The sequence below is a fragment of the Ovis aries genome, chromosome 1 (assembly GCF_016772045.2).
Source record: "Ovis aries strain OAR_USU_Benz2616 breed Rambouillet chromosome 1, ARS-UI_Ramb_v3.0, whole genome shotgun sequence".
NCBI lineage: Eukaryota > Metazoa > Chordata > Mammalia > Artiodactyla > Bovidae > Ovis > Ovis aries.
The window spans coordinates 201,801,384-201,823,587 of NC_056054.1; the positions used below are offsets into that span (position 1 = coordinate 201,801,384).

Consider the following 22,204-nt stretch of genomic DNA (forward strand, 5'->3'; position numbering starts at 1 on the left):
ATGGGGTCACAAATTTGGACATGACTGAACTGGCTTAGCAGCAGCAGCAGCAGCAGCTCTGCTCACCTGGGGAGTTAGCACATATCAGGGCAATTCCCCTGGAGAAGGGATAGACTACCCACTCCAGCATTCTTGGGCTTCCCTGGTGTCTCAGACAGTAAAGAATCCACCTGCAGCATGGGAGACATGGTTCGACCCCTGGATTGAGAAGATCTCCTGGAGGAGGGCATGACAACCCACCCCAGTATTCTTTCCTGGAGAATCACCCTGGAGCCTGGCAGGCTACAGACCATGGGGTCAAAAAGAGTCGGACACAACTCAGTGACTAAGCACGCACAGCACACAGGACCAGAAAAACTATGGAAAACAATCTTGTAGACCCTGAACCTTGATGTGTGCTCTTTGGTTGTGGAAGTAGAAATCCATTTCGGAAAAAAAATTAATTCCGTAAGTCAGTCTCTATTTCCTACCACTACAATTTCAGAAGTTGATTTAGGTGGCTTTTAAACTTAGCATAACGTGTTTTATTGTTTGTTTTTAGCTACAGAGAAAAGAATATCTTATTAACATTCTATTGTACTTTACTAATTAAAATGTTAGAGAATTACTGTCCTTTTACATAGGGACATTTCTGTGATACACAGTACATCTTTATGTTTAGAACTGATGAGATTAGCATGTTCCTTTCGATATATTTTCCTTAAACTCTTCATACTTGCACATGTTTTATTAGAGTTTGAAAAACAAGGTTGAAGAGTAATATATATTCAAGAAAGATTTGAGTGATTAATTTTAATTCTTCATTTAAATCAACATTTATTCAAGAAAATTTTACTGCATTTATTACTTGGACAAAGGAATTTCTGAAAGCAGCTTTTTGCTATACTAATCAGGAAACTCAGTAACTCTCTTTAGTGAAATAAGTGAATTATCTGTCAAGAAACCCTGGGCAAATGGCTTTACAACTCCATATCTCAGGCTGTGTCACCCTTATGTGAAATGTAGATGTTAATCCCTTGTGAATTAGTCACTTCTCTGATTCCTAATTTTCTGGGGTGTAAATGGAAATTACAATGATCTCACAAGATGCTCGTGAGATTTGGAATAAATAAATAGATTTAAAATATCTTGGGTGCTGGTATGATGCTTTTGGCTACTACAGGAATTTGTAAGGAGAACATTCAGCAGTTTATATGTGAGTACCCCGCAGAATCTCTCAGTTAAGTGCATACTGTTGTGATCCTTAACTATTATAACATTGTATATAGACTCTTAGCTTCAGACTGGATTTTAGGTTGTTTTAACCCCCTTCCCAGTATAAGTATCCCTTCTATAAACATCTCCTGAGAGAGGTCTTCAGGGCTCTACTTTGAAGATTATAGATCTCTACTTTGAAGATTGTAGGACTGTTTTGTTTTGTTTTTTTAACTTTTTTTGGCCTTACTACTTCACATTTTACAAGAAAGCATTTTCCCAATCTTCTAATGCTCTCCAGTGAATGAGGGGCTCTCCTCGTTCCAAGAGTGCACTTATACCCTCAAATTGCCAAAGCATCAGAGACTTACATAATTGCTGAATATTCGTGTTTACTTAACCTACACTTAGATTGAAATTCCTCATTGTCTAGTAACAAAATGTTTTCTATTCTTTTGAATGAAGAGTCCCTTTAATCTTGAAAGTGAGCCTTTTTGGAGAGCATTCCAAAATGCCAATCAAGCCAAGTACTCTATCTTGCCTTTGAACTCAAGGAGCTGAAAGTGTGCCTGTAATCTCCAGCTTTGGGTTACCAGAGGGCAAGAGGTGGTAGGAATGTCATGGATAAATGAAAACCCCAAAAGTGTTAGTCTTAGTGAAACTTTTACTGAAGCTGTCAACACAGTGTTCTAATTAATCAGGTTCTCCCTTTTGTCTTCTGTACCACCTGGTAATGGAACTTGGGCAGAGAGAATAATGGAGGCTGCTTATCATCAGGATTTCTGTAGACATGTACAAGGTTGGGTGAAGATAATAAAGCAGGATGCCCTCTGACTTGAGCTGATGGCCTGGTTCAGGATTTGTACTTATAACCTTCTCCCCCACCCAACTAGAGATGAATGTACTAAAGAAAAATTAAATGACCAACAATAAGTCAATGGGTTAGAAAAGTAGAAGAGCTTTGAGAACTGGATAACTTGTCCCTTAATTATCAAGACTCCTCAGTGTAATGTTAATGTTTGTAATAACCATCCATTTGTGCAAAGTGGTAAATAAAGCGAGCTACTTCTGGAGGGTTAAAGGGCAAATTCATTACTTGGTATTCCATGATTATCAAATAAACCTACCAGATTGCACCTGATTTATAAACACAGAGCAACTGAAAATATTTTTTCCCCAGAAAAGGTGGACTTTATTCTTGTTCACATGATCTTTGCAAATTCCAACAGCTTCAGCTTTTACTCTGCTGCAGCTGGCCAGCCCTTGAAACCAGACGCACATTAGGACCCATCACCAAAGGTACCAGGGTTCAGATGGGAAGGATCCGATTGGGAAGAAAGTGGGAGATACTCTTGAAGTAGCTTCTAGGAAAATTCCCAGGAGAAAACTACAAAGGTCCATATGCTGCTGCTGCTGCTGCTGCTAAGTCACTTCAGTCGTGTCCGACTCTGTGCGACCCCATAGACGGCAGCCCACCAGGCTCCTCCGTCCATGGGATTCTCCAGGCAAGAGTACTGGAGCGGGGTGCCATTGCCTTCTCCAACAAAGGTCCATATGAGGGGTCACAAATCCGAATGCCAGCAGAGACCCAAGTTAATGTGAATGGGTGCAAGGATGTAAGGCTTTAAGGAGTGATGAGGACTCTGGTAAGGTAGAGAGCATATGCCCTGTGTGATAAGAGTAGCCAGTACTCAGCTCTAGCCAATTGCTGCCAAGTTGGAAAGCAACCCATTATTAAGCAATCCGGTATTAACAGATCTGATTTCTCCAGAGAGTTGGGCTCCAGGTGTTTATTTTAAAATTCTTCCAATTTTAAAAACCACTGTGCAAGTCAGATTTCCAAGCTTCATAAGATCTGTGGGCCTCCAAGTTATCACACTGGTGCCCAGAAAATATAAAATGAGGGCCATTATGGGGGCCAGTACTTTTTTTTTATGCTTGATCATGGTCACAAATTATTGGTCTTCCAGATGTAATTTGGTCTCCTCCCAAAGGAGAGAGTGAATGGGCCTCAGAAGACCTCAGAGGCCAGGGTCTTTGCATTGATGAGGGGTTCTGAGATGTCCTAAAAGAAATGATCCAGAAAGAAAAGGCACTCAGAAGCTCAAAGAGAACATAAAGCAAAGTCAAGAGTGTGATAACTAAGTAGATATAACGTGGGGATAAAGATTAAAGGCCCAGTCCCTTGATGGGGAGAAAAAAAAATTAAAGTATGGAACTGTACCCAAAGGAGACAGATTTGGCACTTCTGGAGAAAGGAAAGAACAGCCAATGAGATCATCATGAGTTTGATAAGAGTCTATGGAGGTCACTACAAGCTTGTCTTCTTCAAGCTATAAAATTAGCATTGGCTAAAGTACATTCCGTGAGATGTTAAAAGGAGATTCCCAGGAAGACAGGAGCTCAATCGTTAGAAAACTCCAAGTTAAATCTATTTTTTTCTGTGTTATAATGTAGAGCCTTTAGTATCAGTTCAGTAACTCAGTCGGGTCTGACTCTTTGCAACCCCATGAATCGCAGCATGCCAGGCCTCCCTGTCCATCACCAACTCCCGGAGTTCACCCAAACTCATGTGCATAGATGAGTGATATAATCCAGCCATCATCCATCCACTGAGTGATGCCACTCAGTGATGCCATCCAGCCATCTCACCCTCTGTCGTCCCCTTCTCCTCCTGCCCCCAACCCCTCCCAGCATCAGGGTCTTTTCCAATCAGTCAACTCTTCACATGAGGTGGCCAAAGTATTGGAGTTTCAGCCTCAGCATCAGTCCTTCCAATGAACGCCCAGGACTGGTCTCCTTTAGGATGGACTGGTTAGATCTCCTTGCAGTCCAAGGGACTTGCAAGAATCTTCTCCAGCACCACAGTTCAAAAGCATCAATTCTTCGGCACTCAGCTTTCTTCATAGTCCAACTCTCACATCCACACATGACCACTGGAAAAACCATAGCCTTGACTAGACGGACCTTTGTTGGCAAAGTAATATCTCTGCTTTTTAATATGCTATCTAGGTTGGTCATAACTTTCCTTCCAAGGAGTAAGCGTCTTTTAATATCATGGCTGCAATCACCATCTGCAGTGATTTTGGAGCCCCAAGAAATAAAGTCTGACACTGTTTCCACAGTTTCCCCATCTATTCCCCATGAAGTGATGGGACCAGATGCCATGATCTTCGTTTTCTGAATGTTGAGCTTTAAGCCAACTTTTTCACTCTCCTCTTTTACCTTCATCAAGAGGGTTTTTAGTTCCTCTTCACTTTCTGCCATAAGGGTGGTGTCATCTGCATATCTGAGGTGATTGATATTTCTCCCGGCAATCTTGATTCCAGCTTGTGCTTCTTCCAGCCCCACGTTTCTCATGATGTACTCTGCATATAAGTTAAATAAGCAGGGTGACAATATACAGCCTTGATGGACTCCTGTTCCTATTTGGAACCAGTCTGTTGTTCCATGTCCAGTTCTAACTGTTGCTTCCTGATCTGCATACAGATTTCTCAAGAGGCAGGTTGGATGGTCTGGTATTCCCATCTCTTGAAGAATTTTCCACAGTTTATTATGATCCACATAGTCAAAGGCTTTGACATAGTCAATAAAGCAGAAATGGATGTTTTTCTGGAACTCTCTTGCTTTTTCCATGATCCAGCAGATATTGGCAATTTGATCTCTGGTTCCTCTGCCTTTTCTAAAACCAGCTTGAACATCTGGAAGTTTACAGTTCATGTATTGCTGAAGCCTGGCTTGGAGAATTTTGAGCATTAGTAGCGTGTGAGATGAGTGCAATTGTGCGGTACTTTGAGCATTCTTTGGCATTGCCTTTCTCTGGGATTGGAATGAAAACCAACCTTTTCCAGTCCTGTGGCCACTGCTGAGTTTTCCAAATTTGCTGGCATATTGAGTGCAGCACTTTCACAGCATCATCTTTCAGGATTTGAAATAGCTCAACTGGAACTCCATCACCTCCACTAGCTTTGTTCATAGTGATGCTTTCTAAGACCCACTTGACTTCACATTCCAGGATGTCAGGCTCTAAGTGAGTGATTACACCATCATGATTATCTGGGTTGTGAAGATGTTTTTTGTACAGTTCTTCCATGTATTCTTGCCACCTCGTCTTAATATCTTCTGCTTCTGTTAGGTCCATACCATTTCTGTCCTTTATTGAGCCCATCTTTGCATGAAATATTCCCTTGGTATCTTTAATTTTCTTGAAGAGATCTCTAGTCTTTCCCATTCTGTTCTTTTCCTCTTTCTTTGCATTGATCACTGAGGAAGCCTTTCTTATCTCTCCTTGCTATTCTTTGGAACTCTGCATTCAGATGCTTATATCTTTCCTTTTCTCCTTTGCTTTTTGCTTCTCTTCTTTTCACAGCTATTTGCAAGGCCTCCCCAGACAGCCATTTTGCTTTTTTGCATTTCTTTCCCATGGGGATGGTGTTGATCCCTGGCTCCTGTACAATGTCATGAACCTCTATCCATAGTTCATCAGGCACTCTATCTATCAGATCTAGTCCCTTAAATCTATTTGTCACTTCCACTGTATAATCATAAGGGATTTGATTTAGGTCATATCTGAATGGCCTAGTGGTTTTCCCCATTTTCTTCAATTTAAGTCTGAATTTGGCAATAAGGAGTTCATGATCTGAGCCACAGTCAGCTCCCGGTCTTGTTTTTGCTGACTGTATAGAGCTTCTCCATCTTTGGCTGCAAAGAATATAATCAATCTGATTTCGGTTTTGACCATCTGGTGATGTCCATGTGTAGTCTTCTCTTGTGTTGTTGGAAGAGGGTGTTTGCTATGACCAGTGTGTTCTCTTGGCAAAACTCTATTAGCCTTTGCCCTGCTTCATTCCATATTCCAAGGCCAAATTTGCCTGTTACTCCAGGTGTGTCTTGACTTCTACTTTTGCATTCCAGTCCCCTATAATGAAAAGGACATCTTTTTTGGGTGTTAGTTCTAGAAGGTCTTGAAGGTCTTCATAGAACTGTTCAACTTCAGCTTCTTCAGCGTTACTGGTTGGGGCATAGGCTTGGATTACAGTGCTATTGAATGGTTTGCCTTGGAAATGAACAGAGATCATTCTTTCATTTCTGAGATTGCACCCAAGTACTGCATTTTGGACTCTTTTGTTGACCATGATAGGTACTCCATTTCTTCTAAGGGATTCCTGCCCACAGTAGTAGATATAATGGCCATCTGAGTTAAATTCACCCATTCCAGTCCATTTTAGTTCACTAATTCCTAGAATGTCGACATTCACTCTTGCCATCTCCTGTTTGACTACTTCCAATTTGCCTTGATTCATGGACCTGACATTCCAGGTTCCTATGCAATATTGCTCTTTACAGCATCGGATCTTGCTTCTATCACCAGTCACATCCACAACTGGGTATTGTTTTTGCTTTGGTTCCATCCCTTCATTCTTTCTGGAGTTATTTCTCCACTGATCTCCAGTAACATATTGGGCACCTACCGACCCGGGGAGTTCCCCTTTCAGTATCCTATCCTTTTGCCTTTTAATGCTGTTCATGGGGTTCTCAAGGCAAGAATACTGAAGTGGTTTGCCATTCCCTTCTCCAGTGGACCACATTCTGTCAGACTTCTCCAGCATGACCCACCCATCTTGGGTGGCCTCACACAGCATGGCTTAGTTTCATTGAGTTAGACAAGGCTGTGGTCCGTGTGATCAGATTGACTAGTTTTCTGTGATTATGGTTTCAGTGTGTCTGCCCTCTGATGCCCTCTCGCAACTACCAGCTTACTTAGGTTTCTCTTACCTTGGACGTGGGGTGTCTCTTCATGGCTTCTCCAGCAAAGCACAGCCACTGCTCCTTACCTTGGATGAAGGGTATCTCCTCACGGCCGCCCCTCCTGATTCTCAACGTGGAGTAGCTCCTCTCGGCCCTCCTGCACCTGCACAGCCGCTGCTCCTTGGACGTGGGGTTGCTTCTCTCGGTGACCGCCCCTGACCTCGGGCGTGGGGAAGCTCTTCTCGGCCGCCACCCCTGACCTTGGGCAAGGGGTAGCTCCTTTCGGCCACACTTCTGCGTGGTCCGTCGCAGCTGGCACACTTCTGTGCGGTCCATCGATTCAAGTCTATTGAGACCATGCCAAAGCAGGATAAAGTATTTATTTTTTAATATTTATCTATCTGTTTATTTATTGGGCTGCAAGGTCTTAGTTGTAGCCTTCGGGACCTTCGGTCATCATATGGGATCTTTTGTGTGGCACACAGGATCTTAGTTGCTCTGCTACAAGTGGGATCTTTATTCCCTGACCAGGGATCCAACCAGCATCCCCCTGCATTACAAGGTGGATTCTTAACCACTGGACCACCAGAGATGTCCCAGGATAAAGTCTTTAGTTTCCCTAATTTAGCTGACCACATAATCCCCCTACCCCGGAGCATCTTGTGAGACTACTATTCTGCTGAGTTCATGCTGATGACAAACGTGCATTAGAGACAAACAGGAGCAAACGTGCTCAAATAACCCATAGGCTATTTCTCCCTTCGAGCCATGGATGTGGGGACAAGTCACACATCCAGAGGGATCCTGGTTAGTATCTCTGGTGACTCTGGTGTCTTGGGTAGGAAACCAAGAGGCAGAGTTGATGCTCCAGTCTCTTCCAGAGCCGTGAGTCAGGATTTTAGAAGAAACAGGCACACAGGCATGGGGAGCGTGAGCTGCTCTGTAACTGAGCCGAGGACGCCTGTTCCCCTGGACCACGGATTTGGATGCTGGAATGACAGGCCCCTTGGCAAGGAATCGGGAGCTTGTCACATAAACCAAGGAAAGCATTTTTGGCCAGAGACTTGAAGACCAAACAGGAGAGCTGTAAAAGGAGATTTAAAGGGGATGAAGTGGAATGTTCAAATGAAACTCTAAAATCGCAGCCCACGGAGGGGCAGCAGGTGTGAGCTAGAAATAAGAGGCCTGGCAGAGGGGGTGCCAAGCAGTTCTCTGAGGAACTGGCGCAGGGTCACATCCACACTGGGGACGCGCTCACAGCTGCATGGTGAGGGGGCCAAGTGAACGGGGGAGGCAAGCACGACCTCCGAGACAATAGAGGTGAGCTGGCTAGGACACACAGCCGGGACGCCATGCTAGGCCAGGGTGACAAGGTCACGTGATTGCAGGCGCTGAAATGGGCGTTAGGAGTGTGCGCACAAGTAGCAGTCACAAACATGAGAGTGGAAGCAAAGCCGAGAGCATATGGATGAGATTTTCAAAAGGGCGAAATAGGATTTTGCTGGCAGTGTGTGCGCTATAGTCTTCTCAGGCAGAGACAGGCCCTGGCTGGTGCTTTCCTATTTAAGACTTTTTTCCTAAGTAGCATAGGAAGAAGATGGAATCAAGATGGGAAGAGGGTATTTATTCAAGCATCTGCCCCATTTTATGAATTGTTGCCTTGCTAACAATTTCATGATATAAAAGAGAAACCTAGGCGGGAACTCCCTTACTCTGTACTTAGTTCTGACCAGGAAGCATCCAACTGGCTCAGGGTGTGGAGGCACAGAAACTTCAGAGGAAGCAGCCAGGCCATCATGCAGTTTTATGAAAGCCAAAGAAATATGAGGCATCCTTTAGTTGTGCCCTTTCCTCCCCCTTCTTACCTCTTTTGCTTCTTACTTCCCTCTGCCACCCCTGGTCCCAGTCTAAGCAGAACTCCAGCCCAACTTTAGGGTAGCCACCAGGGATTTTAGGGTGGGTTTTATTAATAGTCCCCATGTTTCTTTTCCAGGAAGTTAAGGAGAACAAAGATTCCCCAATCCAAATTCAGCAAGAAAGATGTGCCGCTTGTATTTCAAGTTGTGACTCAGAATCCATGAGGCCACAAAGCCAGTTTTATACATGGCAATGGAGTTCTGTTGCTTCATTATCTGAGTGTATATCAGAGGACCCATGTATACCTTCTCAACTAATACCTTGCAAGGTAGGGAATACCATCCCAATTCAAAGATGAAGAAACTAAGGGCTAGGGACTAAATGACTTGCCCAAGGCCACGTAGCAAGTAAGTGACTGATCTGCGGCTGAAACCCAGGCCTTTCTGGCTTCTGACCAGGGCTTTTTCAGCCTTACCACACTGTCTGCAAAGCTAGACATTGGATATCTAGTGGGATAATTGGCTTTGGTGGTTACTCTGAGAACCCAATCTCAACATGACATTGTTTCTATGGGAAAATGTGCTCAAAGTGACAAACAACTGGCTTAAGCAAGGAACTTTTGTAACCTGACCTGTCACAAATTGGGCACCACCTCAAGCTCAGAAAGGCTGGCTGTGGGAGGGAGAGAGGAGACCAGGCTTATTCAGCCAGCAACCCCTCAGACACTGCGATACCATTTCAAGCCAGCTTTGTGTTTGCCCAGAAACAGCAGCCTCAAAGGCATCTGTAAAATAACCACATAGCACCCACCACAGAAGACAGATGTGAGGACCACAGGAGGGGACCCTTTGGTTTCTAAAGCAGCTAATACAGGTCCAGCACACAATAGACACCGGATAAGTAGAGACCAAGACAATTCCCAACAGCTGGGGGTGAGCTGGGAGTGGAGGGGGTAGAGACAGAGGAGGAGCTCTGCTGTCTCTCTCGGGGCTCCCTGGGAATAACGTAGGGTGAATTACTGTAGGGTGGGGTTGTGGACCTGCTTTGGGGGTTTGCCTCCTTCTCCACTAAACGGTTCCTAGTTTCTAGCTTTGGTTGGTCAGAACCCAGGAAATGGTCTTCCTCAGCAAGAGCTTCTGAGAGCTTCCTCAGCCTACCTTCTCCCGGTGATCAGGGCTATATTTGGTTGGTTGGTTGGAGAACAAAAATCTCTTTTTATTTATTTATCTTTCATTTCCTTATTTTTTAAAAAGCTTTTTATTTTTATTGGGGTAGCTCAGCTGGTAAAGAATCCACCTGCAATGCAGGAGACCCAGTTTGATTCCTGGGTCAGGAAGATCTGCTGGAGAAGGAATAGGCTACTCACTCCAGTGTTCTTGAGCTTTCCTGGTGGCTCAGCTGTTAAAGAATCCACTTGCAATGCAAGAGACCTGGGTTCGATCCCTGGGTTGGGAATCAATACCCTGGGTTTGATACCCTGGAGAAGGGAATGGCTACCCACTCCAGTATTCTGGCCTGGAGAATTCCCTGAACTGTATAGTCCATGGGGTTGCAAAGAGCTGGACACGACTAAGTAACTTTCACTTTCATGTAGCCAATGAACAATGTTATGATAGTTTCAGGTGGACAGCAAAAGGACTCAGCCATACAAATATATGTAACCATTCTCCTCCAAACTCTCCTCCCATCAAGACTGTCACATAACAGTGAGCAGAGTTCCATGTGCTATACAGTGGGGCCTTGTTGACTATCCCATTTTAAATACAGCAGTGTGAATATGTCAATCCCAAACTCTGTTCTAATCAGCCATCCTCCCCACCTTGGCCTTAACTGTTCCCAACTGCCTTCAGGTACCAGTTTGCTGGCCTGATGGATGTGTGAATGCTAATAAAGCTCAGATCAGGATCAAAAAGCCACACAACAACTAAGTAATCATTACAGAGCCTTAGAGCCCCACGTGCCCATCTGCGTTCTCCCCTTTCCCTGTCTCTGGGAGCCAGGCTGCTCTCTGTCCTCGTATTTGACTTTGCTGTCTGAGAGCTGTGAGGTTGTGCTTACTCAGAGGCCTCTAGCCTCAGCCAAATCTGCCTGAAGGGGATTTTCGTTCCACAAATAAATCTTCAAAGAGAGAAAGGATTGCTAAAAGCAGCCAAACTTGGTGAGATTTTTATTTTATTTTATTATTTTGGATGGGGGAAGGGAACTGTTTTCCCTTGGCAAGGACAGATACTGACTGGAAAAACACTCCAGAGACTCGGGCCCTCAATAGAGGAAAACTTTAGCTGCCTCACCAGCTGCCTATCCTGAGGGTCACCCCCAAAGTGGCAGGACCATGTGGTAGCATTCCCATCACGGTGGCAGTTCTCAAGTCACACTTCTGTCTCTTGGGAGAGACTCTGCCTCAGGGCCGCAGAGTCTGTGAGGGTGCTGGGTACCCAGGGACAGAGGGTCTGAGAGAAACCTCCCGCTTGGGCACAGGGGTGTGTCCCCGGAGGTGCTACCCTGGGGGAGGATCCCGTTTCAGACTCTGACTGGCTTCATGCCCACAACGAGTCCCGCCCTTTGGAGGAGAAACTGTTCCATGTGAGACAGAATTCCAGAGTGCCCAGCGAAGGAGACTCTGCCCCTAGTCCCCAGAAAGCAACCGTCTTGTGTGCAGCAGGAGGATCGCTGCTTAACAGGAGCAGGTTCTCCGAGGCTCAGAATTACCCTGGGAGGGAGGGGCAGAATGGCTGCTCTAGAGGAGGCCAGTGGCTTTGGCCCTTCTTTTCTCTGGGGACAAGAGTGGAAATGGAGACCCATAGGGAGACCCAGACAGCCGACTCCGTGGGGAAGAGCAACACAAGGGCTGGAGTAGCCTGAGTCCGCCAACCTGGAGCTGTAGCTTGTGGTCTTACCGTGGCTTGTGATCAAAGCCAGCCCACAGGCACGAATGGGAATGGCCCGCAGTTTTGCCTTCACCAGCTCTTGTGGTTTGGGCTGACCTTTCCACTTCTCTCAGATGCCTCTGGGGCAAAGCCGCAGGAGGGGGAGTGGGGGTAGATGGCAAGGTAAGGAATAAGGATAGGAAGGTGGAAGGTGGAAGCTGGGAGTTGAATCCCAGCTGGGGCATCCTCAATCTCAGTTTCCTAAGGCTGATGTCAGTCTTCTAATCTGTACCCTGAGAAGGCTGGTATGGCTTAGAAGAGAACCACTGTGCAGAGCTGGTGTGGTTCTGCTTGCACTCACATACTATCAAATGGAGCACTACTCTTATTTATTCCTCACCACCGTCCACCATGGATGCCCTACTGAATAAGATTTCTGTTGCCCAGAAAGGCTGTTCTAAGTAACCATTCATTTTCTATCTTTAGGATTCAACAGAATCCATTTGCCATTCAATCAGAGCAGGTTGCTAAGAGTAACCAATGTAATTGATTTTATTCCATTCCACATTAAAAAAAATTTTTTTAACCCGCTAGTTAGCCTGTACAGTCTTTGTTTTGAGTAAATGCCCAAATACTGTTACATATTAAGAAACACTGACAGCAACTCATGAACTCCTTCCATACTTTGGAATAGTCCTTGGAATCTGATCTCCCAGCTGGGAATCCCTGGACCCCAGAGTTCCCCTAAGTGCAAATGATCCGTCACCTGTGATTTTGCAGGTAATTTTTCCCACATGAAAATGACTTAAGAAGTGTCTTCATAGATTATTAAAAGGATTTTGTCTTTATACTCTAAAGTGCACACTAGGCAGGTTCCTCCCTCCTTTCTTGGCCTTTTCGGTTTCCTTTAGCCCCTTCTTGAGCTCTTCCCCTTTCCTGTTCCTCACACGCTTCTGGTCTTGTTGCCCACCCCGTTCTGGTCTCTGGTCTTGGTCTGCAGTCCACCTGTCCTTTCACCACCCTATATTTTTCTGAGCACCATGAACACCAGTCTTGTCGCTAGTATGGAAAAAAGCCAGGGAATACCTTGCCCCTTGAGCTGAGCCAAGGCAAATCTGTTGGCAGGAGCAGCGGGCACAAGAGTCAAACTCAGAGAACAAAAACAGCTATTTATAAAGTCCGCTTCCTGATTGCTGGGGGCTCACTTGCCCTTGTACCAACAGGGCCACTGCCTCCCCTTGGAAAAGATCCTTCCATCCATAGCTCTGTGCCAGCAGGTCACCAAGTGCCATTCCAATGAGCAGCGAGGGCAGGGGATAGCACGCAGGGTGGATTAGACGTGGTGACAAGCTCTCTGATGGGCCAGGACAGCTGGGTGTACGGGTTACACAGATGGCCTCTGCAGCACCTGTGAGACGACACTCACTGGCCCCTTATAGGACTTGACACCCTGGCCTTGGAACTAAGCCTTACCTACCTTGGCTTTTATTTTTTCTTTTTTAAAATTTTGATCTAAACTCTGGTTAACATAATCACTGAACATCCAAAAGCACTCGGGACTTAAATAATGTAAAATGTCAACAAATAAATGGTCTCAATATTATAACAGTTGTTATTCAGCTTGAGTTGCACTTGCTCTTCCTAGGTTGCTATCATACCTCTCTGGTTGTGCTAGATTCCTATTTTCCTTCATAACCTGACACTAGTCTAACTTTAGTAGTCAAAGCAGTAATAGCACCAATAACCCAGCAGACTCATGGTACTGAGATCATTTGTTTCTGTTTTTTAATTGAGATGAGCCTTATGAAAATATATAATTAATGTACCAAAGTAGCCTATTGGCTAGGTGGAGTTTTCCCCAGGTGTGCAGTTTGGGGCCCATATGGTGTTCTTTTAAAGAGTTGAACTAGTTGCTAACTTTAATAATTAAGAGAGTTTACTTTAAAATACATTTTTGTGGCATCTTTGTTAAAAAAAAAAAAAAAGGCAGCTGTGGCAATACTCAGGCCCACACTCCTCCATGGTTCTGATTGTGGAGCAAGGGGGCCCTCCCGCCCTATCCTGTATCTTGTCATCTCAGGGTCTTCAGGGAGCTTGGAGAAACCTCTGAAATTTGTCGTCCTCCACCCTTCATTGTAGGATGAGGAAACTGAGTCTAGGAGACCCTGCGTAACTCTCGTGGGGTCGACCTTCTAGTGTGTATGAGAAGTGGGGCTGGAGGTCTCCTGCCCGCTGGCCCAGCACGATCACCACATCATTTGGCTCCCTCAACCCAACACAGAGCATATCTTGAGAGCAGCATCTGCTTCACTGGGCTGACAGAGGCCAACTGACTGACCGAGTCCTGACCCACTCAGGGAATCTGATTATCAAAGTCCAAACCACAAAGAGGAACACCTTCAGTTCAAGGGCTCCTATTTCTAGAAATAGCTATAGTGTCCTCTTTGTAGCCTTCTACGTCCAAAGAAATGTTTTCATGTTTTGATGACTTCAAAAGTCTACTGCCCTTAAAACTTCCTAGATGATCAGAAAAGGGCCATCAGAAGCTCATTGCCTTTGCTGGTGAAAATGCCCAACAGTGAGCTTGGTTTCACTTGTGGACATCCTTGAAAACAGGCTATTCATAGGCTGTCAGGATGGTGACTGAATCCAGTCCTAAATTGCTGACAAATATAAAAGAACATTTTTAATTAGTCTCATTTTTCCCTCATCTGTCAAATGAAAAGATTCAACTAACTAGTGTGCAATCAATGTTATTTTCTTATAAAGCAGGGGGAAATTAAGAAAGCCCAGAAATAGAGTCAACCCACGGTGTCACTGCTGCTGTTTACCACTCCTCCACGTGCCTCAGAGTCCCTGAGAGCCCAGATGAGGGGCTTCTGCCTCAAGAACGGGTTCACCAGGGTAGCTTAGAGCCTGACAGTGAACCCAGGAGTTTCTTGGACCTGGAAACCAGCCTCAGGACAACTGGTTACAGATTAGTCATCTCCAGCTGAAAGGTGATTATGAGAAGGAAAGAAATGCTGGGCCAAAAACAACTCAGGAAGACGGATGCAGAAAAAGCAATCCAAAAGTCATTAAAACATTGTTAGCTTTATTTTCTTCAAAAAATATTGGCTGCCTGGGATAAAACCCCACAGGCTCCTGTCCCTACCCCTGCAGCCTTTGGGGAACAAATCTCCCAGGGGGTGGGTCTCTTAGCAACAAGAGAGAACAGTGAGGGGGTACTTCCCATGGGTGAAACACCTGCTTGCTGCTTTGGATTTGCCATATGAGCTTCACAACTTTGCTGGGTAGAAAATCATACTCCCGTTTTGTAGGAGAAGAAATGAAGGGTCAAAGGACTGAAGTAACTTGTCTAACCAGGAAATGGCAGAACCAGGCGTGAACCCTAGCCTCTCGGACTCTAAATGCCAAGCTCTTATACAGCTGAAAATGAAACAGACAAAAACTAGTACCACACGCAGCAGCAGCAAGCCTCCAACCAGGGCTAAAAGTAATGGCAGGAAAGACATCTTCAAAAGACCAGAGAACGCTGGCGGTCAGGCTGTCTACTCAGCAGGGAGAATGAGGGCTTTGTCAAATTGTTGGAGAGTCTTATTACCTCTTTCTTTGGAAAGGGGCTTAGTGTGATGATGGAAAAGGGGAAAGAGAAAAGATGAGGCTGAGAAGAATTTGCTTCACTCTGTGAATTTATCAAGAGCACCTCCTCATAGGATTCTTCTAAGAATGGAAAGAGATAATATACATAAAATGTTTGAAAAAATGAAAATGTTAGTCATTTAGTCTTGTCTGACTCTACGACCCCATAGACTGTATCCCACCAGGCTCCTCTGTTCATGGAATTCTCCAGGTAAGAATACTGGAACCATTCCTTTCTCCAGGGGATCTTCCCAACCCAGGGATCAAACCCAAGTCTCCCACATTGCAGGCAGATTCTTTACTGTCTGAGCCACCAGGGAAAATGTAAAGCCTAAAGTCTAAAGCCTCCCTGATGAAAGGCTTTCTCTACTTCCAGATCAACAAAGAACCTGTCAGCACTCAGCGCTATCCACATCTGCTCTGCCAGTGTAGACAGAACCAGAGAATCTAGGTTACTCCTCCCTGGTGTTGTGATATGCAGTGGTAGAAGGCTGGGGGTTTGGCTTCCTTCCTGTTCTCATGAAAGTGAAAGTCGCTCAGTCGTGTCCGACTCTTTGCAACCCCACGGACTATACAGTCCATGGAATTCTCCAGGCCAGAGCACTGGAGTGGGTAGCCTTTCCCTTCTCCAGGAGATCTTCTCAACCCAGGCATCAAACCCAGGTGTCCCGCGTTGCAGGCAGATTCTTTACCAGCTGAGCTACAAGGGAAGCCCAAGAATACTGGTTTGGGTAGCCTATCCCTTCTCCAGCGGATCTTCCTGACCCAGGAATCAAACTGGGATCTCCTGCATTGCAGGCAGATTCTTTACCAACTGAGCTATCAGGGAAGCCCCATAGCAGCTGAGAAACCTTTAGGAAGCCCTGCCTCAGATGGGCCTGCCAGTGCAGTCCTTGGTGACAACACCCCAACATATACAAAGAGAGGGTCTATCCTATATGTTACTTGGCCCAATACCAGCCTCCACCTCAGGCCCACCATTAATGTCTGACCTCAGTCATGCAGGGTGCTGGGGGCCATCTCTACCTGATCAAGCTTCATCCCAAGAGGAGTCTCTTCCTTCCTTTGTCCGTACCCTCCTGGCTCCAGCCTTTGGACTTGCAACCATTTTGGCAGCTAGGGCAGAGGCAATCAGAATAATCCCCCTTTATATTATCTAATATAAGGCTACTGGCAATTTTTTCTGAGAAACCAGAGACATGACCTTCATTAGGAAGAGGGTACTTTGTTTTTTAATATTGAATGTTGCTAATGGCTTGCCAATAATCAAACTTTTAATGTATACAGGGGATGAAGGCCTGTAGACCAAGGCCTGTTCTAAATGACTTTACATGTCTCATTTAGTATTGATAACACTCTGTAAATTAGGTATTTACCTATTTTATGAGTAAAGAGGCTCAGAAAAGTAAAAAAAAATAAAAAGTTCAAAGTTATACAACCTGTAAAGGGCAGAGTCAGCATTTGAAAGCAGGGCTCCTAGATTCCATCCTGGGGTCTTGGCCCTCTCTTATTATGTGTGGCCAGAAGTGGCCCACATTAGAGCTGAAATGGGAGGCACCCGAGGTGAAATTTACATCTGTCTCCCAGCTTTCCCCGTCTCCTTCTGTGTAGGAGATGCCTCATGGGCACTGCCTATGCCTCATTTCTGGGTGAGCTGAGAGAAAAAGGTCCAGGGTGTCCTGGGGGCCTCTGGCTTTTCTAGGGATCTATTCTGGTTTCCCCAACTTTCTGAGGTTGTTTAGATTCAAGACCAGGAGGTTCCTGTGACAAATCCAATTGAGACTCATCTAGACCCTGCCCCTGGCCACTGGGACTTAGGTCGGGGGGAGGGTACACTCTTCATCAGACAGCATTTCCCAGCTTGTGATGCAACCACTTACACCCCAGGCCTGCAACCGCTTGCATTTCATAGCCTGGTTTACAGTGGCCTAGTCTGTGATCAGAGCACACAGCACCACACCGCATTCAAAGACATGAGAAGATAGTGTGGCAATCAGCAAAACACAGGCTCTGGGGCCTGACAGTCAGGGAGGGGGCCACTTCCACACTTACTTGCTCCACAACCTTGACAATTTACCTTTCCTCAAGTCTTCCCTTACTTGTAAGCAAGGGAAAGAGATAGTGCATGTGAAATGGTTTGCAAAATGAAAAACCAAAGAACCATAGGAATATATTGTATTTGAAAGTGAAAGTGAAGTTGCTCAGTCATGTCCAACTCTTTGCAACCCCATGGACCATAGCCCACCAGGCTCCTCCATCCATGGAATTTTCCAGATTGTATTTACTTCTAACTAAAATATGCCTGAGTTAAAAGAGGAGAAAGAAAAGCTCTCAGATTTCTGAACAAAAGTCCTGTCAATCAGAGGTTGAATATTAGCATCTTGGTGAAGCTGTTAAAAGTATGGAAATGTGTGAGGCAAAGATCCTGCCTTCTTATTTATCACTCATCTCCAGGTCATATGCAGTGCCTAGTCCATAGTATGGCTCAATAGATGATCTATGGACAGATGGGTAGACATGCCAAAACACACAAGTGCTGTCCTTCAGTTACAAAGAGGACTGTTGCTGGAGAACTGAACTCCTGTGCTTCTCACTCAGTGAACAGCACCCACCATCTATCATGCAACCTAAACACTTGGGTGTCGTTGACTATCTTTCTCACTCACTCCTTACAACAAACCAGCCCTGTCAGTTCCACCTCCTAAATTTTAGCTTGCGGATCCCTTTCCTTAGCCTGAGCTCTACTGTCACTACCTTTGTTCAGGTCCTTCCCAGTTCTCTCCTGGGTTTCTACACCACCTACACACCATCCTCCAGGCCTCAGGTCTGTACCCACCCCTTCCAATCGACTCTCCAGACTTGGAACAGAGTGATCTTTAAAAAGCACAAAAATCTGTCAGCTCGCTACCACCAGCCCCTCACCACTACTCTCACTTGAGGATGGTCCACAACACAGTACAGACTTTAAGATAAAGCTCAAACACCTAAGCACTGCACCCCCCCTTATCTGGCCAATCTATCCCTCCTTGAATTCCAGATCCTCTCCAGCAGGACTGTGCTCTCTCTTACCCTGGGCCATTGCTTGGGCTTTTTCCTTTGCCTGGAGTGATCTTCCTCCACTTTCCTTATTCCCTTCCACATCCTTCAGAACTCATCACTCACTTAGGATGAGTGGTGGCCTCACTAAGAATTGGATGTCCCTCCTCCTAGGTATCCCCAAGGCTTAGTACTTGGCACATGACTGTTTCCAGTCTGTTTCCTCGGCTGCCTTTCCCAGGTGTCTGGCTCATGGAGTTCTGTGTTTTGTTCTCCCCTGCACCTAAGTACACCCTATCTAGTCCTGGCACACTGAATATTTCTTAAGTCAATAAATACTTTGTCTCACGCCAAATGTGTACTTTCTCAGAAGCATATTTGCAAATATGATATCTTTGGACAATCATGTGACCAGTCAAGATAATTAACCAAGGATTAGGGTGTGGTCTGACTGTGGAAAAAAAAAAAAAACTGTTAGATTAGACATGGAGGGAACATATATTTTTAGCCAAAAGTCAAGACACATGCTCTGACTAGTATGATCACATGTTTTTCTGTCCCAGAAAATTTTGGATATATAATGTCTACAAAAGTCTATATAGTCAAAGCTATGGTAGTCATGAACAGATGTGAGAATTGGACCATAAAGAAGTCTGAGCACTGAAGAATTGATGCTTTTGAATTGTGGTGCTGGAGAAGACTCTTGAGAGTCCCTCTGGACTGCAAGGAGATCAAATTAGTCAATCCTAAAGGAAATCAACCCTGAATATTCATTGGAAGGACTAATGCTGAAGCTCCAACACTTTGGTTACCTGAGGCAAAAAGCCAACTCATTGGAAACGACCCTGATGCTGGGAAAGATTGAGGGCAGGAGGAGAAGTGGGCAACAGAGGATGAGATGGTTGGATGGTATGACCGACTCAATAGACATGAGTTTAAGCAAGCTCCAGGAGTTGGTGAAGGACAGGGAAGCCTGGCATGTTGCAGTCCATGGGGTTGTGAAGAGTTGGACATAACTTAGTGACTAAACAACAACAACGGTGTCTACGGCTGCCCAACCTGATACCATAACTTTATTATGGTATCCAAACATGCCAAGACATTGAAATAATAACTGATAAGTAAGTAGCTAACATTATCAGTGAGATTATTATGCAGCAAGCATTATAAGAAGTGCTTTTCGGTCATCCCATTTAATCTTTACAGCTACCCTTTTAAGCAGATCTTTTTATTACCTCCATTTTACAGATCAGGAAACTGAGGCTTAGGGTTCGCAGCCAGCAATGGACATCTAACCAGCAACAAAAGAGCCGTCTGTTTGATCTTCTCCGTCTTTCTGCAATACTGACCTAACCATGACCTCTTAACCTTATTAGATCATCAGAAGCACCACTTCTGGGTAAAAATAGCTTGCGGCTTCCGGAAATTTTTATTAAAACTCTAAATCTCCTGGCAATAACTTTCAAAAGTCATGATTCAGACCAGCAGTGATATTTGAAAATGGAATCATAATGCGGGTCTCCTGGCTACAGAGATGCTCTCGCTGCTTGTGAGGCATCCTCAACTTTGGCATTTATGACAATCTGCGCTTTTCCTGTTACTGGGTCTTTTGCTGTCATTGTCTGTTGAAAGGCGCTGACCCTCATTCTGTCTTCCCTGAGGAATCCTCTCTTTCAGGGCTAATCGGTCTGTCTTCTTCCTTGGTTGTCACTTCACTGGGATCTAGAGTAATGCTTCAGAAAATCCTGACAGCTGACCACCTGAATAGTGATCACCTGGGCACTATAAAATGCATATTCCTGGGCCCTGTCAGACACAGGCCACATAGAATCTCTACAAATTAGAGCCCAGGAACTAGCATTTTAATCACATTCACAAGTGATTCTTATGAATACTAATGTTTCAGAGCCACAAAAGGAGTCCCCAAATCCTCACAGCTCCAAGCGTGATTGCTGGACCAGTACTAGCAGCATGTTAGAAAACAAGGAATTCTTCTGCCCAAATCCTGAATGACTGAATCAGAATTTGCATTTTAATGAAATCCCTGGGTAACTTGTATTCACATTTCTGTGCATACAGAGAACTGATCAGAGCAGTGTTTCCTCTGCACATCATGGCAGGCATAGAAAACAAAAGCAATTGCTTGGTGTTTATCTCATACAAAAAGAACCCCAGCTGTGGCATCAGGGGCTCAGCCTGTCCCAGACCCCAACCTGGCCACCCAAAGCTGAGGAGATTGGCATCTCAGGCACACCTGGGCCTAGTACACTGGCTGAGAAGGTCTACTTAAAGAACACCCAACCCTTCTAAGTTTCTTCATAAGTGTAACTCCATAAATACTGCTTATTCCCTTCATTGTTTATCATTTCTTTTCCTGCTTACCAAGAGTCAGAAAGGCTACTTCCCAACTAGATCTTAGAAATCTTCATGCAGTGGGAGAACGCAGACTCATCTTTAAGCTGTGGGTGGACTCTTTGAGAAACGTAGAGAGAAAAGTTGTGCCTCTTGTTTGAAAGCATCACCTTCTATGGCCTAAGAAATACTAGGAAGAAAGCCTTTCCTTTGAAGAATGCTCCTTTCTCTTAATCCACAGCTCTTAGGATGGAGGATCAGCAATACGCAAGGCGCATCCTCTCTCCTGAAGACGTGCCAAGAAGATTGTGATTCTGTTTAATCCTTCCTCAGCAAAATCTGCCAGCTTATAAACTGGACAGGTGTCCCTTCTCTTAGCCAGCCCCTGAGAATAGGATGACAGTTGGGACGGGAGGAATGGAATACCTTCAGAAACACTTCCTGGTGAGACCATCTGATCAAAATGACCAAGTGTCAGGACACAACCATCTGACTTTGCAGAGCTCCTGGCTACATGGGAACACCATTGTTTCCGGCTCCCCACCCCCACCCCGCCCATCAGGAAAATGTTGAACGTCTTTAAAGTGCAAAACAGTGAGCTCTTACTTTGAAGCAAATAGGATAAGGCCTACCCCTCAATAAAGGATTGTCATAGCCTCAGCAAATACAATTGGGAAAGAAGTGGGGGGAAACTATTGCTACCAAAACAACTCACTTTTTTTTTTTTCTCTTTCCTCCTTGCCTGCAAATCTGTGTCTAAATCTCTCCATCATGCTTCTCCCAGTCAGCACGCAGACCAAGCAGCGCACATTTAGCTGGTTTGATGTGGGGCTATGCCTCCTCTGTCCCGAGGCTCTACCTCCGTCGAGTCTCAACTGACTAACTGATCGCCCTCCCTTTGTACCCCAACTTTTGAAGCTCCTCTGCATTCATGGTAGAAAGGACACTCTCAGGTGCCACCTGGTTGACTTTCATGGAACTCCTCCCTTAATCCAGATCCGGAGGCAAGCAGGCCTTTCTCTGGCTCTGACCAGGAAGATCAGAGAGCCATTGGCTGTTCACCCAGAGTAGCCATGATATCTAAGAAACAAATAGGTTTTTCTTTAAGTTGGTGGCAAGAACAGTTGGTTAAAAAAGTCTTCCATCCCTGATCATCCAATTAAGAAGTGATGAAAACATAAGACTGGGGGCAGCTGAGGGCTTGAGTGTCCCGGCCCAGTAGCATAGCTGTTGTACACAGGCATTGCAAACACAGAACACTGAACCATCTTTTTGACTCCTGGCCCAGGATGAAGAACAAGCTGTGGTACTTTGAATTTGGCACCTCGGAGACCTTCGCGGCCACCTGCAAGAAACTCCACGACCACATAGAGTTGGAGGTGAGTTCCCAAAGCTTGCTGCATGTCGGTTCTGGTCCTGGACTGTCACAGACCCTCAGAACATGTCCCCTAGGTTCACGGTGGTCCCAAGTGTAATCCTTCTTGCCTCCATCCTGTTCCCAACATGCC

At 45.2% G+C, this 22,204-nt stretch overlaps 1 protein-coding gene across 3 annotated transcripts in view; it reads left to right on the forward strand.

Annotated features, from left to right (window-relative positions):
- Window positions 1–22,204, forward strand: part of DGKG (diacylglycerol kinase gamma) — a 226,178-nt gene that overhangs the window by 145,650 nt on the left and 58,324 nt on the right. For all 3 annotated transcript variants that reach the window (XM_004003065.5, XM_042233457.1, XM_004003066.5), the window contains one exon: window positions 21,985–22,075. In XM_004003065.5, coding sequence (XP_004003114.1) covers window positions 21,985–22,075 — 91 coding nt within the window. The remainder of the gene's footprint in view (window positions 1–21,984; window positions 22,076–22,204) is intronic.